Source organism: Lactuca sativa, chromosome 1 (assembly GCF_002870075.4).
Source record: "Lactuca sativa cultivar Salinas chromosome 1, Lsat_Salinas_v11, whole genome shotgun sequence".
In the NCBI taxonomy this organism is placed as follows: domain Eukaryota; kingdom Viridiplantae; phylum Streptophyta; class Magnoliopsida; order Asterales; family Asteraceae; genus Lactuca; species Lactuca sativa.
In genome coordinates, this window is record NC_056623.2 from 126,706,974 (window position 1) to 126,724,248 (window position 17,275).

At 39.5% G+C, this 17,275-nt stretch overlaps 1 protein-coding gene across 1 annotated transcript; it reads left to right on the forward strand.

The window, feature by feature from the left end:
• Positions 1–1,082: 1,082 nt before the first annotated feature.
• Positions 1,083–14,456, forward strand: LOC111893518 (putative formin-like protein 15b). The gene is made up of 7 exons (XM_052766550.1): positions 1,083–1,189; positions 1,798–1,861; positions 13,298–13,366; positions 13,474–13,547; positions 13,667–13,751; positions 14,137–14,203; positions 14,317–14,456. The coding sequence occupies exons 1-7, from the start codon at positions 1,083–1,085 to the stop codon at positions 14,454–14,456; spliced, it is 606 nt and encodes a 201-aa protein (XP_052622510.1).
• Positions 14,457–17,275: the final 2,819 nt, after the last annotated feature.

Sequence of the window (17,275 nt, forward strand, 5' to 3'; positions counted from 1 at the left end):
GAGTTTATTTCATTAGCTATGCAAAGTTACTATGCAAATAAGGGAATTGTCTTGGAAACGACTTGCCCCCAAACCCCTCAACAAAACGGTATGGTAGCGCAAGCATAAACATATTCTTGAGATATCACATGCATTAAATTTTGAATCAAACTTACCATTCAAGTTTAAGGGTGAGTGTGTCTTGACCGCCACACACATCATCAATAGACTTCCTTCAAAATTGATAGAACAAAAAACACCCTAACACATTGTTTTTGGGAGGAAACCTGATTATAGTCACATAAAAGTGTTTGGAAGCTTGGTTTATTCAAGAATCACTAAAACCAAAGGAGATAAGTTTGAAGTGAGGAGAGACCAAATATCTTTATTGGATATCCACAAAGAAAGAAGGGCTATCACATCTTTCATATCAAGGACAAGAAGTTTATTCACTACAAGAAAACAGCCCTTTAATGATGTGCAAACAATGACACGCACTAATAGAGGACGTGCATTTGTGCGTGCCCTAAAAAATAATGTCATCTTTGAAAAATTTGAAGGATAGAGGACACACATTTTTGCGTGACCTAAAATTAGTGTGCAAAAAAACACGGAGGGCAGCTTCCATAAAAAGCGTGTCGTGTAAAGATGTCGTTTTATATTTGTTTTAGGAAGGCACGTCCTCGCTTCTTTTTAATAGGCGATGGTGGGAAATGAAATCCCAAAAGATTAAACACCCACCTCATGCTTCTTCTCCTTCTACAATCCTCTAACAAAGAACCTTAATTCTATTTTGAGGCTGTCAATCCTTTTGAAGCAGCCCGTCTTCCTGTACCTTGATCTGCACTCTCTCTCCCTTTTCTTTGCAAGCCCTATGTCGCCATCACCAGCATCGAACCCCATAAGCTCTAAGCGGCTATGGATTCTGTAAAGTGTGTTTGTCTCGTATGTTTTCATCAGCGCCATAAGACACTACTATTCCCTATCCACGATGTCACCAAGTCTCCATTGTTGGTAACTCCATCCACGCTTTACGGAAGAAATATGCTAGTTTGGGGCTAATCTCTTATTTTTCCAGTAACGATTTTACGAACAAGGACAATATGGATGATGGGTTGGTGGTGGTGGTGGATAGAGACCGACATAGCTATGGGTCCAACACTTCGAGTTCTAATGGCTTAATCGAACTTGGTTCACACCAGGATTTAAGGTTGGTGAGGCGGATTAAGGAAGGGCAGGGGCGGAAGGGGAGCAGAGTTGAAATGTGGTCGGCGGTAGGGAGGTGTCGGTATCGTGTTGTTGTGAAGAAACTTGTGGTAATTCGGGAAGATACTAATTTAATTTAGGTACAGAATGAGCTTGATCATTTGAGGCGTAAGTCGATGTGGTATATAAATGTGTGCCAGTTTCATGGGGCAACGAAGGTGGATGATTGTCTTGCTCTGATCATGGATAAATGCAATGGTTCTGTTGGGACAAAGATACAAACAAAACGAAGGGAGACTCACTCTCGATCAAATCTTGGTTATTTACTCCCTTTGAAAACAAATTTATACATGATCTATCAAAGAAATATTGGTCCAACTATTTTTCTTTTCTTTTTTGCTTTAAACCTTAGTTCAATATAGTGTGTTCAACAGGTTTTCAACTTCCCGAGTTGTATTAGATTCATCAACGATTATCAATTTCTCTCCCTGCCTCACAATTCTATCAATTTCTAAAATTATAGGTGTGCCTTTTCACTTGAATGCACGTAATCAGAGATATAATACTATACTCAATGATCTTAATAAAAGCTCATGTTTCTTGTTTGTGCAGGGTAGTTCTCACGGGAATTACCTCTTTGTTAGCACAGGGACGAGATGGTCTAATGGATAAGTTTGTATGTCCTAGCTATGTGTTGAAAGATTTCAAACCAATCATGGAAATTTCCTTAAAGGCCACTGAATGTTATAGGTAGTGTCACACCCCGAAACCGACGGCGGAAACGTTCCGGGGTCGAGGATGTCATGCGTAGTATCACAACCAATGTACATAGCAAGCATAGTAAACACAACCATTACATTACATAAGAAAATTTACATTTGTTTGAAAGTAAGGAAATACATGTTTTATATATATACATCAGTTTGAAAAAAAGTAAAGACGAGACTTCTATACACATCGTCTTCTCCAAAAGAACACGGGATACCTGTCTAACGAGAACCTAAGAATACAATGAGTTTTAAAATAAAGCTGGTGAGTTCATAAGCGGTTTGTTTCTGGTAAAAGAATAAGTTTCCTGTGGTTTTATGAGAAGTTGTTTCCAAAGAAAATCTCATATTTTCTTATAAAAGTAGTTTGGTTATTCATTTGTTAAACAGCCTGTTCATGAAAAGTAAAGTTATCCCAAGAAGATCCCTTATTTTCCTTAAAAGTCGGTGGTTGGTTATCGATTCGGAATGAAGTGTACAAGTATCTACCATAGTTGTATTGTTAAGTGAAGTTTCCTTGAAAGCTTGGTTATCCTTGAAATGTACGTTAGTTTTAACACGTATGTAAAACTAATAAGTAGGTAGTAAACTAATTCCTAAGGGTATTACTGATACCCTCTAGTAATCAATACAGTTATTACTTTGAGGTTAGTTCACTAGGTTTATAATTACTAAAGTAAATCTCCATTATCTAAGTTGCGAGTTCCATAACCATACAATAAACTAGATATGGCTCGTAACGGGACCAATATCATTTTACAACTTTGTCACCCGTGGACCTGTTGGTCCCACTGTAGCTAGCAGCCAGGTGCGGGGTAGTCAGTCCCGTATAGATCTATACACACAAGTCACGTTCTCCCTCCAGGAGATTTTGGTTACAGGGTCGGTCCTCCACTCTCGTATACCTGGGGAGTGTTACCAAGGAGGTGTCTCCAATCTTAAGATTAATGAATTTACAAGTAATAGTATAGAAAATCCTATTTGATTGGTATGAATCCTTTTGTCAATTATAAAGTATAACATAAAATATAACCTTTTATGATGAGATTCACAAGTTCCTTGTTTTGGTTTTGAAAACAAACTCTACAAGTTAATTTCTTAATTGGTTGGTAAAACGGTTTTCAGTGTTAAAATCAAGTGGAGCATGTAAGTATTTCATACGAAATAATAAGTTTTGAGTAAAAATTCCCTTGTACTTTTGCTTGTATCCCCCCCTGAAAAACATGAAAAACTCAGAAAAAGGTGTAGGGGTATGAACTCACTAAACGAGAATGTGCCGGCTAGGATGCTAATTGTCAATTTAGGGGTTGAATACGCACGAGGGTCCTATGTGACATGATGTGATACACAATTGTATCTAATTAGACATTGAACCACTAATTAAGTAAGATAATACTTTATCTCAAGTGTTGGAAGTTATACTGGTTGCATCTATGGAGTGTAGGGCCTTAATAAGGAGTTTACTCTTCAAGTGTAAACTCCTAGGGGGTTTTTGGCGCAAAGACCATATCCCCCATGATTTTACAGCCATAAACTCATGGGTGGGGTGTTTTGGTTGCTCAAATGTCTTATATCACTTGGGGAAATAAACTAGGCTCAATTCTAGGGCATAGGAAGTGACTAGGGCTTCAAATGGACCTTTTAGGGGAGTTTACGGCCAAGGGACCAATTCCTTGGGGGTTTACGGCTGTAAACTCTATGATGACTTGGTTTCTTTGATGTTTAAGGTCCCTACTTCAATGGTGGTTGATTATAGGGCTTACGAAGGGATTGGGACTAGAAATGACCTTGAAAATGGAGTTTACGGTTCTTGAAGGACCCTTGGTGATTTTACTGTCGTAAACACATGAGTTTACGGCCGTAAATTCACATTTGGCTCATTTTTGCATAGTTTGGTGCTTCAAATGAAGGGATACAAGGTTCTATGCATTAATCCAAGCTGTAGGAGGTGTGTAAGGGCACTTTAACACCATGAAAGGCAGTTTACGGTCTATGAATGTTCATGGACAGTAAAATCATGATTACTCCCACTAAGACATGATTTTGGGGTTCTAAGTTCATGCATGCTAGTTTCTAAGTCATAGCTAAGCATTAGAAAGGTTTTGGAGGGGTTTTGGGGCTTCAAAACCCCCTTATGGGAGTTTACGGTTTTGGGAGGTGTTCCCCAACCGTAAACTCAAGTTTTTGGGGCTTTTGAATGATTGAATCACGAATTTGCATGCATACCAAGCTAAACAACAAGCTAGGAAGGATTACTTACGATTTTGTGGCTTGAATGGGGTGTTTTTTTTTTATTTATCAAAATTGACTTGTAGAGAGAGAGTAGAGAGAGAAGCTTTAGGAGTGGGAAAAGACTCAAATGAAGGCCACTCAACCCTTATATAGGGTGTGAGTTTGCGGCCATGTGGGGATCCACCCGATCCCGATGTTAAACGGAGTTTATGGTCGTATCCGATAAAATGGCCGTAACCCGACTTGGTCGTAAACTAGAAACTTTTCAAAGGAATATCGAGGGTGTTTCACGTGTTTCTATTTCGTTTCGACACTTATGAAGTCATAATAAATGTCTCAATTTAATTTTCCTAATCCAAAATGTTAATAGAAAATTTTAATAAAAACGAGTTTTATTAACGGAAATGGGTTACAGCGAAGAAATAAATTCCAGGTTGTCACATCATCCCCCCGTTAGAGGAAATTTCGTCCCGAAATTTAGAATTAAGATACAAATCATGGATTTGGAAAGAGATGCGGATATTTCTGTTTCATTGAATCTTCTCGTTCCCAAGTAAATTCGGGTCCCCGCTTAGCATTCCAACGAACCTTCATTATCTGGATGCGGCTCTGTTTTGTACGTTTGATCTCTCGATCCATGATTTCAATTGATTCTTCCACAAAGTTCAGATTTTCGTTGATCTCGATCTCATCAAGAGGGATCACGAGGGTTTCATCGGATAGAAACTTTTTAAGATTAGAGACGTGGAATACTGGATGGATGTTGCTAAGCTCTTGGGGTAATCGGAGTTTGTAGGCTACGGGACCGGTGCTAGCGAGGATCTCGAAAGGTCCTATGTACCTTGGGTTCAATTTCCCATGCTTTCCAAAGCGTATCATGCCTTTCCAAGGCGAGACCTTCAACAGGACACGATCTCCAACCTGGAATTCCATGGGTTTTCATTGTTTAACGGCGTAGCTCTTTCGTCTGTCTCGTGAAGCTTTTAGTCATTCTCATATTCGAATGATCTTTTCGGTGGTTTCGTGGATGATTTCAGGACAAGTGAGAGTACTGTCGAGGACTCGACCCATGGCTAGCTGCGTGTCCCCTACCTCGGCCTAGCACAGAGGGGATCTGCACTTGCGACCATAGAGGGCTTCGAACGGGGCAGCCTTGATACTGGTGTGTTAGTTGTTGTTATAAGAGAGTTCAACCAAGGGTAAATGAGTGTCCCACAACTTTCCGAAATCAATGACACATGCTCTCAACATGTCTTCCAAGGTCTGTATAGTTCTCTCACTCTGTCCATCCGTCTGAGGATGATAAGTCGTGCTCATGTCTAGTTTAGTTCCAAAAGCTTTCTGAAGGGACTAGCAAAATCTCGAGGTAAACCTGCTATCTTGATCGGAGATAATGGATGCAGGCACACCGTGCAGTCAGACTATCTCTTGAATGTAGATTCGCGTGAGCCTTTCCATCTTGAATTTTTCTTTGATCGGTAGGAAGTGAGCAGATTTTGTCAGTCGATCGACAATTACCCAAATGGTATCGTACCCACTCAAAGATTTGGGTAATTTGGTGATGAAATCCATAGTAATCATCTCCCATTTCCACTCAGGTATCTCGGGCTGCTGGAGCAGGCCCGAGGGTTTCTGATATTCGACCTTTACCTTGGCGCAAGTCAGACACTTGCCCACGAAGGTAGCGATTTCGGATTTCATGTTTGGCCATCACTATATTTTCTTCAGATCCAGGTACATCTTATCCGAACCTGGGTGCACGGAGTATCTAGTCTTGTGGGCTTCGTTCATGACAACCTCTCTGAATCCTCCGAACTTTAGGGTCCAAATCTTATCCATGAAACAATAGACTCCGTCACCTCTGATCTCAAGATTCTTATCCATTCCCCTCAAATCTTTGTTCGACACGTTCTCTCGTTTTAGGGATTCCAACTGGGCTTCTCGGATTTGTGCGGATAAGTGGGAATGGATGGTCATTGTTAGTGTCTTCACCTTGTTTCATGAGCTTTCCTTTCGGCTAAGGGCATCTGCCACCACATTGGCCTTGCTGGGATGGTAGTGGATTTCGCACTCGTAGTCACTGAGCAGCTCTACCCATCGCCGTTGTCTCATGTTTAAGTCCTTCTAATTGAAGATGTGTTGTAAGCTTTTATGGTCAGTGAAGATCGTGGACTTGGTTCCATAGAGATAATGTCTCCAAATCTTTAGTGCGAAGACCACTACTCCTAACTCCAGGTCGTGAGTTGTGTAGTTAACTTTGTGTGCCTTCAGTTGTCTCGAGCCATAAGCGATAACTTTTCCTCTTTGCATAAGCACACAGCCTAAGCCCTGATTGGACACATCGCAATAGACAATGAAATCCTTTGTCCCTTCGGGTAGGGACAGGATAGGTGCGCTGCACAATGCTCGCTTCAACGTTTGGAATGCAGTGTCTTGCTTTTCACTTCAACAAAAGGGTACACCTTTCTGTGTCAGAGTGGTTAGGGTTTAGCGATTCTGGAAAAATTCTGAATGAATCTACGCTAATAGCTGGCAAGACCCAAGAATTGACAAATTTCTGTGGGTTTCTTCGGTGCCGACCAATTCTCTATTACCTTGATTTTGGATGGGTCCACGTGTATACCCTCCTCACTTACCACGTGACCAAGGAAAGTTGCCTTCTGAATCGAGAATTCGCACATGGAGAATTTCGCATACAGCTTTTCCGAGCTAAGAATTTCCAACACTAACCTCAAGTGTTGTTTGTGATCTTCTTCGCTTCTGGAATAGACAAGTATGTCGTCAATGAACACGATAACGAAATTGTCCAGAAAGGGGTGACACACCCAGTTCATCAGGTCCATGAACACTATCGGTGCGTTTGTTAGACGGAAGGACATCACTACCAACTCATAGTGACCATATCGAGTCCTGAATGCTATCTTGGAAGCATCACTCTTGTGAACTCGTAGCTGATGGTACCCTGATCTAAGGTCTATCTTCGAGAAATAACTGGCTCCCTGAAGTTGATCGAAAAGGTCATCTATTCGAGGAAGAGGATAATGGTTTTTGACGGTCAGCTTGTTCAGTTCACAGTAGTCTATATACATCCAAAAGGATCCATCTTTCTTCTTCACAAATAACACCGGGGCTCCCCAGGGTGAGGAACTCGGTCTGATGAACCCTTTGCTGAGTAGCTCATTAAGCTGACTAGATAACTCCTGCATTTCTGCTGGCGCTAAGCGATATGGAGACTTGGCTACAGGATTTGCTCCGGGAATTAGGTCGATGCGAAACTCGACTTGGCGTTCGGTGGGAATTCCCAGGAGCTCTTCAGGAAAGACATCAGGGAAGTTGCAGACTTCGGGGATGCTCTTGAGGTCTCTAACTTCCTGTTTCTCGTTGACTACATGAGCTAGGAATGCATGATACTCGTTTCGCAGAAGTTTTTGAGCTTTGATGCATGAAATGATGCGAAGATTGGAACTAAGTTTATCGCCGTAGATCATGAGGGTTTGGCTAGAGGGAAGATTGAAGCGGATAGCCTTCTCGTAACAAAGAGTATCAGCATGATTGGGACACAACCAATCCATGCCAATGATAACATCAAAGCTCTTTATGGAAACTGACATTAGGTCGATGGGAAAGGAATAATCATTCGGGGTAAGGGTACAACCTATGAATATACCGTTAGTGTTCTCTTTCTCGACGTTAGCCATCTCAACAGTAAATGTTTCGGTTAATGGTTGAGGACTATGTTTAAGAAGATGTTTGAATAAATGGCTAACAAAACTTCATTCTGCACCAGAATCGAAAAGGATGCATGCATAAGAGTTGTCGAGAAGGAACGTACCCGTGACAACGGTGGGATCGGCGACTGCCTCCTCTTGTCCCATAGTTAGAACTCTCCCGGTGTTGTTGGTTGTTGTTGCTTTGGGGCAGTTTTGCTTGTAATGCCCGACTTCACCACAACCGTAGCAGGCCTGACCGACACCTGCTCCGGAAGCTTGATTGGTTGGTTGGGCTGGTGTTTTGCAAAATCGAATCATATGCCCCTTTTTACCACAGTTAGAGCATGACAGTTCACGACATGGGCCAGGGTTATGGTGGTAGTTACACTTTTCGCACCGAGGTAGGGTACCAGCATACCTACTGGTAGGTGCTTGAGTGGCAGGAGTAGCGACAGGGGTAGTAGCAGCGTGGACTGCCACAGTTTGCTTCTTCTTTGAGGTCTCCTGCAAAGACTGACCCTTTTTCTGTTTCCAAAATTTTCTTTTCTCACCACTTCTTTTTGCCGGTTCACGAGCGGTGGCCATTTCATCGAGATTGTCTCCATGATCAATCAGAGTCTGTGCCAGGCATTTGGCGCTGTCGAAGTGTCTGGCTTCGCGGGCAAAACATTTCCTTTGGTTGGCCGGGTCAGCCCCCAGATGAATCTTTCAATCTTTTTGCTTTCCGAGGTGACCATTCCCGGACAGAGGAGCGCTAGGTCTTCAAACCTAGAAGTGTAAGTGGCGATATCGGAACCCTTCATCTTTAGGTTCCAGAGTTCGTGCTCCAATTTCTGCATTTCGCCCCGCAGGCAGTACTCTACAAGTAGAAGCTCCTTCATGCTCTCCCAACCCATAGCATTAGCTACTGGTAGGGGTAGGGATTTAACTTGGCCATTCCACCAAGTCAAGGCTTTATCGGTGAAAGTGTAGGCGGCAAACTTCACCTTGTCAGCTTTCGAACAGGAACATATTTTGAAAATAGACTCGATCTTCTCAAACCATCGAGTCAGAGCAAAAACACCACTAGTTTCATTGAAAGGTGTGGGTTTTACGTTCATGAAATCTTTATAGGAACACTCCTTCCAGTGTCCCTGACCACCTTCCTGGTTTTGGGACTGAGTACCACCTCCTGGCCCGCCGGAACCACCGGGGTTCATTTGTGACATTGCAGTAGCCACAGCAGCAGTAACAGCTGCTTGGAACATGGCGGGATCAAACGGAAGAGGTGGTGGAGGAGGATTGTTGTTCCTTGAGCTGGGTCTTCTCCTTGGAGGCATCTTGATCTAAAATGATCAGGAAGAGAGCATGGTAAGTCCTCTGAATTGAATCAAGAGATATGGAACAAGAGATATCTCATTATGGCAGATAGAGTGTTCTACTATGCGATAATATATAGGAAAGCTACCACCGCAAGGGAATTTATCGCTAAAGAAAATGAGTAGCAACACTTGAATGAGGATTTCTATAACGAAGTTGACTCTAGAAAATACTCCCATAGTATTTTATGTTTTGTTGCGACAATGACTCATTGTTTGGATATTTGGTAAGTTTTAGGCCTGCTGCACACCACAGTCACTCCCAAGCACATGTTGGTCGTGTCTCGAATGAATATAGTTGATCAGGCTATATTGACTCTAGACACGACTACATAACTGCCCAGGTTTAACCACAGTGTACAACACCCAATTACTTATGTTTTGTTCTACTCGTGGTTACGGTTTCTGGCGTTTAGGTATTCTTGTATACTTTTTGAAAAATACTTGTATTTTAAAGTATATATTTAGTTCAGAGCGCTTCGGACCCTTAATGTTTATGGGTATATACCATGTAAGGTTCGGTATACTTAGTTCACTATAAACAAGGACTCTGATACCAATCTGTGATACCCCGAAACTGACGGTGGAAACGTTCCGGGGTGGAGCACGTCATGCGTAGTATCACAACCAATCTACATAGCAAGCATAGTTAACACAACCATTACATTACATAAGAAAATTTACATTTGTTTGAAAGTAAGGAAATACATGTTTTATATATATATACATCAGTTTGAAAAAAAGTAAAGACGAGACTTCTATACACATCGTCTTCTCCAAAAGAACACGGGATACCTGTCTAACGAGAACTTGAGAATACAAGCAGTTTTAAAATATCAGCATAAAGCTGGTGAGTTCATAAGCGGTTTGTTTCTGGTAAAAGAATAAGTTTCCTTTGCTTTTATGAAAAGTTGTTTCCTAAGAAAATCCCATATTTTCTTATAAAAGTAGTTTGGTTATTCATTTGTTAAACAACCTGTTCATGAAAAGTAAAGTTATCCCAGGAAAATCCCTTATTTTCCTTAAAAGTTGGTGGTTGGTTATCAATTCGGAATGAAGTGTACAAGTATCTACCATACTTGTACTGTTAAGTGAAGTTTCCTTGAAAGCTTGGTTATCCTTGAAAAGTATGTTAGTTTTAACACGTATATAAAACTAATAAGTAGGTAGTAAACTAATTCCTAAGGGTATTACTGATACCCTCTAGTAATCAATACAGTTATTACTTTGAGGTTAGTTCACTAGGTTTATAATTACTAAAGTAAATCTCCATTATCTAAGTTGTGAGTTCCATAACCATACAATAAACTAGATATGGCTCGTAACGGGACCAATATCATTTTACGACTTTGTCACCCGTGGACCTGTTGGTCCCACTGTAGCTAGCAGCCAGGTGCGGGGTAGTCAGTCCCGTATAGATCTATACACACAAGTCACGTTCTCCCTCCAGGAGATTTTGGTTACAGGGTCGGTCCTCCACTCTCGTATACCTGGGGAGTGTTACCAAGGAGGTGTCTCCAATCTTAAGATTAATGAATTTACAAGTAATAGTATAGAAAATCCTATTTGATTGGTATGAATCCTTTTGTAAATTATAAAGTATAACATAAAATATAACCTTTTATGATGAGATTCACAAGTTCCTTGTTTTGGTTTTGAAAACAAACTCTACAAGTTAATTTCTTAATTGGTTGGTAAAACGGTTTTCAGTGTTAAAAGCATGCGGAGCATGTAAGTATTTCATACGAAATAATAAGTTTTGAGTAAAAATTCCCTTGTACTTTTGCTTGTATTCCCCCCTGAAAAACATGAAAAACTCGGAAAAAGGTGTAGGGGTATGAACTCACCAGACGAGAATGTGTCGGGTAGGATGCTAAGTGTCAATTTAGGGCTTGAACACACGCGAGGGTCCTATGTAACATGAAGTGATACACAATTGTATCTAATCAGACATTAAACCACTAATTAAGTAAGATAATACACTCCGATGCGCAAAAACACTTTATCTCAAGTGTTGGAAGTGATACGGGTTGCATCTAAGGAGTGTAGGGCCTTAATAAGCAGTTTACTCTTCAAGTGTAAACCCTTAGGGGGTTTTCGGCCCGAAGACCATATTCCCCATGAGTTTAAAGTCGTAAACTCATGGGTGGGGTGTTTTTGGTTGCTCAAAGGTCTTATATCACTTGGAGAAATAAGTTAGGCTCAATTCTAGGGCATACAAAGTGACTAGGGATTCAAATGGACCCTTTAGGGGAGGTTACGGCCAAAGGACCAATTCCTTGGGGGTTTACGGTCGTAAATTCTATGAGGACTTGGTTTCTTTGATGTTTAAGGTCCCTACTTCGATGGTGGTTGATTCTAGGGCTTAGGAAGGGATTGGGACTTGAAGTGACCTTGAAAATGGAGTTTACGGTTCTTGAAGGACCCTTGGTGAGTTTACTGCCGTAAACACACGAGTTTACGGTCGTAAACTCATGTTTGGCTCATTTTTGCATAGTTTGGTGCTTCAAATGAAGGGATACAAGGTTCTATGCATTAATCCAAGCTATAGGAGGTGTTTAAGGGCACTTTAACACCATGAAAGGGAGTTTACGGTCTATGAGTGTTCATGGACCGTAAACTCATGTTTACTCCCATTAAGACATGATTTTGGGGGTTCTAAGTTCATGCATGCTAGTTTCTAAGTCATAGCTAAGCATTAGAAAGGTTTTGGAGGGGTTTTGGGGCTTCAAAACCCCCTTATGGGAGTTTACGGTTTTGGGAGGTGTTCCCCAACCGTAAACTCAAGTTTTTGGGGCTTTTGAATGCTTGAATCACGAATTTGCACGCATACCAAGCTAAGCAACAAGCTAGGAAGGATTACTTACGGTTTTGGAGCTTGAATGGGGTGTTTTTTGATCAAAATCGACTTGTAGAAAAAGAGTAGAGAGAGAAGCTTTAGGAGTGGGAAAAGACTCAAATGAAGGCCACTCAACCCTTATATAGGGTTTGAGTTTGCGGCCAGGTGGGGTTCCACCCGATCCCGACGTTAAACGGAGTTTATGGTCATACCCGATTAAATGGTCGTAACCCGACTTGGTCGTAAACTAGAAACTTTTCAAAGGAATATCGAGGGTCTTTCATGTGTTTCTATTTCATTTCGACACTTATGAAGTCATAATAAAAGTCTCAGTTTAATTTGCCTAATCCAAAATGTTAACGGAAAAATTTAATAAAAATGAGTTTTATTAACGGAAATGGGTTACAGCAACGGAATAAATTTCAGGTTGTCACAGGTAGTACCGGAGACGTTTATGATCACCACATTCAGTACTCATACTATTAGGTCACTGAATGTTACAACGATTTTTCACTATATTATACTTTTTTGGTGATCAAATCATTGAACGGAATATGTTAATTAAATTACCATATTTGTTTGTGACATATGGTTTTACATTTCACTGTGTTATACTTTTTTGGGCTCATTATTTACAGTATATAAATAAAGTTACCAGGCCTTTCTAATCATGTGCTTCCTGTATTTAGTGGGCGTCCTGATCAGGTGGAGAGAGTGTTGAAACTTTGTTTCCATGATGCCTTGACTAAGCTTCAACCTCAAAAAAGGGAGCTTGATCTGACATTTCACTATATTATATTTTTTTTGGGCTCATTATTTATAGTATACAAATAAAGTTACCAGGCCTTACTAATCATGTGCTTCTTGTATTTAGTGGGCATCCTGATCAGGTGGAGAGTGTTGAAACCCCGTTTCCAAGGTGCCTTGACTAAGCTTCAACCTCAAAAAAGGGAGCTTGATCTGTTGATTGTCATACTCTGTAAGTATGGTTAATTGTGACTATTACACACTTTGTAAGTATGGTTAATTGTTCTTTTTAACAAAGCTTTGTCTTATATACTATAGTCCATTCTCTCTCTCTCTCTAATATAAGTTTTATAAGCAAGAACTGATATATGTTCTTGTATCCAGCTGCATAAAATCAAGTAGAACAGAGGGTATTTTGGTCTTTTCATCTAAACCTTTACAAAATCCACTGCTTTCCAGGATGTTGCTGTGAAAATTCTTTTAGAACAAGATTTTCATCCAGAGAGGCTGAACGAATTCTTGCAGGAGGTGAGTCCTAGTGTATTTTAGGTTAAATTTAATCTAATTTAATATATATTAAAATATTATATTATTAATTTGATTATTCTAATTGTTACTTTGATTTATTAATTTAGGTTGCAATAATCAGACGATTAAGGCATCTAAATATTGTTCTTTTCATGGGAGCAGTTACTCAGCCTCCAAACCTGTCAATAGTGACAGAATATTTGTCCAGATTTATTCCCTCTACATTTTAAAACAGTTTTTGGAGCTTGATGTTAATATATTTGTATGGTGGGATAATTTTGTAATATTTTTCGAGTGCAGGGGTAGTTTGTATAGGCTGTTGCATAAACATGGAGCAAAAGAGTCATTGGATGAGAGGAGAAGGCTGAGTATCGCATATGATGTGGTATCTACCTTTAACCATTTACTACTTCCTCCCCTCCCCCCCCCCCCCCCCAAAATAAAATAAAATAAAAAACATCTTATCCTTTTTAAAAAAAAAAATTGCATTTACATTGAGTTCCTCAGCAGCATGTCATGAAAATGGAACAAAAAAAAATACAAAGTTATCTCTAATGTTTCTTTTTTCTTCTATCAATTATTAATATTAATGGCTTCTTTTTGGGCTTTCGAGGTTAAAAGCAAACATGTTTCTTTCATCCAAAACTGCAGCAGGAACATAAGTGGGGTCCGTAACAAATTGTATTCTGTGGTGGTAAGAATCAAGAGCAACCCTTTTAAATATTTTTTTAAAATATATTTTGTATTATATAAAATATTTTGTGTTGCAGGATAGAAATGCTGATGCATTGGCCTTATATTTTGGTGAAGATCATGCTTATTGCTCTTTTGAACAAGGTAACATATTTAAATCACATGTTCATTTATAAGCAATAATAATAATAAATGTTAAATTACAAATGTTTTAAAGTATAAGAGAAGAATGATGGTTTATGGCTATGGTTATGTAGTTATAGAGAGGCTTGTGAAGTTTGTGAGGGTGCTTAGAAAAGCTCATGAAGAAAACTGTAAAAAGGCTGAAATGGAAAAGAAGAAAGCCCAGAAAGAGTCTGAATGGCGTTTTTCAAATGGTGTAAACAGGCTGAACTAGAAAAGGAGAAAACTATAACATTATTGTGCCATTTCAGGCCCACTCTTTCTGTTTCTTATAACCTAGCCATTTCAGGATTGTTGATTAGTCAAATCCATTGAGAGATGCATCAAATAAGGCTAACAGTGTTGAGCTTAACCTATTTCTTGAAGTAGAAAATGGACTGGTATGATCTCACACATCACATATTATGTTTTGATGTCCATAATTGAAATTGATTCAAATAAATACTGTGTAGTAATATAAAAAGTTATTTTTTTTATAAAATTGACCTTTTGACTTTTCAATGTAAGATTTGTTCCCCATTCCTCGACCTGCGAAGACTAAGGAGGAGATTCTGATGTTCTTTAAACTTTATGATCCTTTAAAAGAAGAGCTTCGGTATCCTCTCTATCTCTCTTTCTCTCTACATTGGTTGCATTCAAGAAATAACAACATACTTTCATCAACTTATTTACAATATCATTGTGCTTTTGTTTTCTTAAATTCTCCTTATTACACGTTTGAAAAAGCTACCTACTTATAGGCATGCCATTGAAATATAAAGCAACTTTCTCTATGATACATGAGTAAATATTCATCTGATTGATTAGTTGACATTTATATTTATTTCTTTCTTGTATGAGGTACAAAGTAGGATTTGGGTTATAAATCTCCTAATAGATCAGGACAAAGCTTCAAGTCAGGAGAAGATATGGTTCAGATGTTGAAGAAGGTTAGCACCATGTTCTGATAAATAAGTCATAAAATTGTCTTGAGGTTTATTTAATGGTGGTTGATGGTTTTGTTTTGTTGATGGAGTTTAGCAATGGAAAGATAGTTAGGGCATTGGGGGGGGGGGGGAGGATTCAATCTCAACTCAATAGCAAATTCAGTAATTTCTTGTGTATAAGTTCTATTATAAGGCAAACATATTTTTGAACTCTTTGAGATTTATCCATTTGTCTACTATTGGAATGATTATTTGTATGACAATAACTTTTGTGCAATGGATTGTATTTTTTTTGTATACGGTATTTTATTTTCTATTATGATACATGAAATGCAAATTTAATCTGAAAATTAGTAAATCTATAATTATTTTTTTTTAAATTAAAATTATGATACGCAAAAATGTGTGTCATCTTCATTTATGACATGACCTTTCTTGATAGCGGCTTTAAGGATACACATTGCGTGTCGTCTATAGACGACGCGCAAAAGCGTGTCGTCTCTCGTTATGACAGGGCCTTCCTTGACACGCATTTGCGCGTCGTCTGAGTGTTTTACGACCCGCATTGTGCGTCGTAAAATGCTGTTTTTCTTGTAGTGATTGTATCTAGAGATGTGAAATTTGTTGAAAATGTATTTCCTCTCACATTAGACTCTTTAGAGAAATCGTCCCAACCTAGTAATATCGATTTTCTGAACATAACCTATATGGAAGATGATGACTTGGTACAAAAGAAAAATAGTGAAAGATAAATAGAAACACACACAATTATGGAGGACTCCGTACAAAGAACCACCACTAAGCCCACGACAAAACAATGTTAAATGAAAATATAGTGCCAGAAAGAGACCCAATAAAAGACACCGGGGAACCTTGAATTCCTAACATACTGCCCCCTAAAAACACGATAGAAAAGAGAAATAGAACTCACCCAAAATATCTAAGCGATATCATGGTGAATTTGCCCCAATTGGTAGACCATGCATCACCAAAGCCTGATCAGCGATCCTCGATGGTATGTGTGACAACCCAAAATTTTCATTCGTATAAACTCCGCAATCAAGCACATTATAAATTAGCCAAATTCATCCCAAAACATTTTTTGCCAGATTTAAGCCTGTTCGAGTATTTTATTTTAAATTTTTCGGCGAACGAACAATTAAATGAAAGTGTCCGTTAGGTGTTTGGTAAAGCGATAAATCAATAAACACCCTGACTAAGTGTTTATGGCCAAACAAGGGAGTTTGGACCGCAAACCCCAAAGGCTATATATATGGCACTTAGCCATTTTCCTTCATTTCTTCCATTTCAAGCTAGAGAAAACCCGATTTCTCTCCCAAGGATCTTCAAGCTTTCATCCCAACCTTCGCATAACGTACGTACTTCTATCCTAGAGCATATTAAGGCTTGTTATACTTCCATGTATCAAGAAATCACCCAAGAAACACCAAGAACAAGGTGTTTACGGTCCAAAGTGTTCTTGGACCATAAACCCTAAAATGGGTGCCAAAGTGTGCCCTAGTTCCTTCTAAGCCTTGACAACTAGCATAGATCCTTTCCTTGATAAGTTTAGCACTTGAAGACACCAAAAATCCCTCAAGAACATGAGTTTACGGTTTGGAGACCTCCCAAAACCGTAAACACCTCCCAAAGGGTGTTGTGATTCCCTTAACACCTTGAATGGCTTGTATATGTGGCTAGGACTTTGCATGCTTAACCTAGATGCACCAAAACATGAAAGGAAGGGGAAAACATGAGTTTACGGCCGTAAACTCATGTGTTTACTGCCGTAAACTCCCCAGGGAGTGGTCCAAGAACTATAAACTCCAAAGGGAGGTCATCTTGAGCCCCAACCACTTCCTAAGCCCTTGATTCGAGTCTAGCATAGTTCCTTGAGCAGTTTAAGACCTTTAAGCACCCAATGGCACCATTGCCATGATTTTACGGCTGTAAACTCATGAGGGAAATGGTCTTGAAACCGTAAATACTCATAAAGGCCACCATCTGAGGAGCAAACTCCAATGTGAGGCCATACACTCTTTATATGCAACCTTTAGTAATCCTAGCACTTCTGGTAAAGTGTTTTCATGTATTAGGATGTCTTTTC

Excerpts from the sequence above, each read along its gene's own strand:
- LOC111893518 (XM_052766550.1), top strand. The coding sequence starts at position 1,083 with ATGGATGATGGGTTGGTGGTGGTGGTGGATAGAGACCGACATAGCTAT. Across the intron at positions 13,367-13,473 it reads TGAACGAATTCTTGCAGGAG|GTTGCAATAATCAGACGATT; the intron begins GTGAGTCCTAGT and ends TTATTAATTTAG. Across the intron at positions 13,548-13,666 it reads GTTACTCAGCCTCCAAACCT|GGGTAGTTTGTATAGGCTGT; the intron begins GTCAATAGTGAC and ends TTTCGAGTGCAG.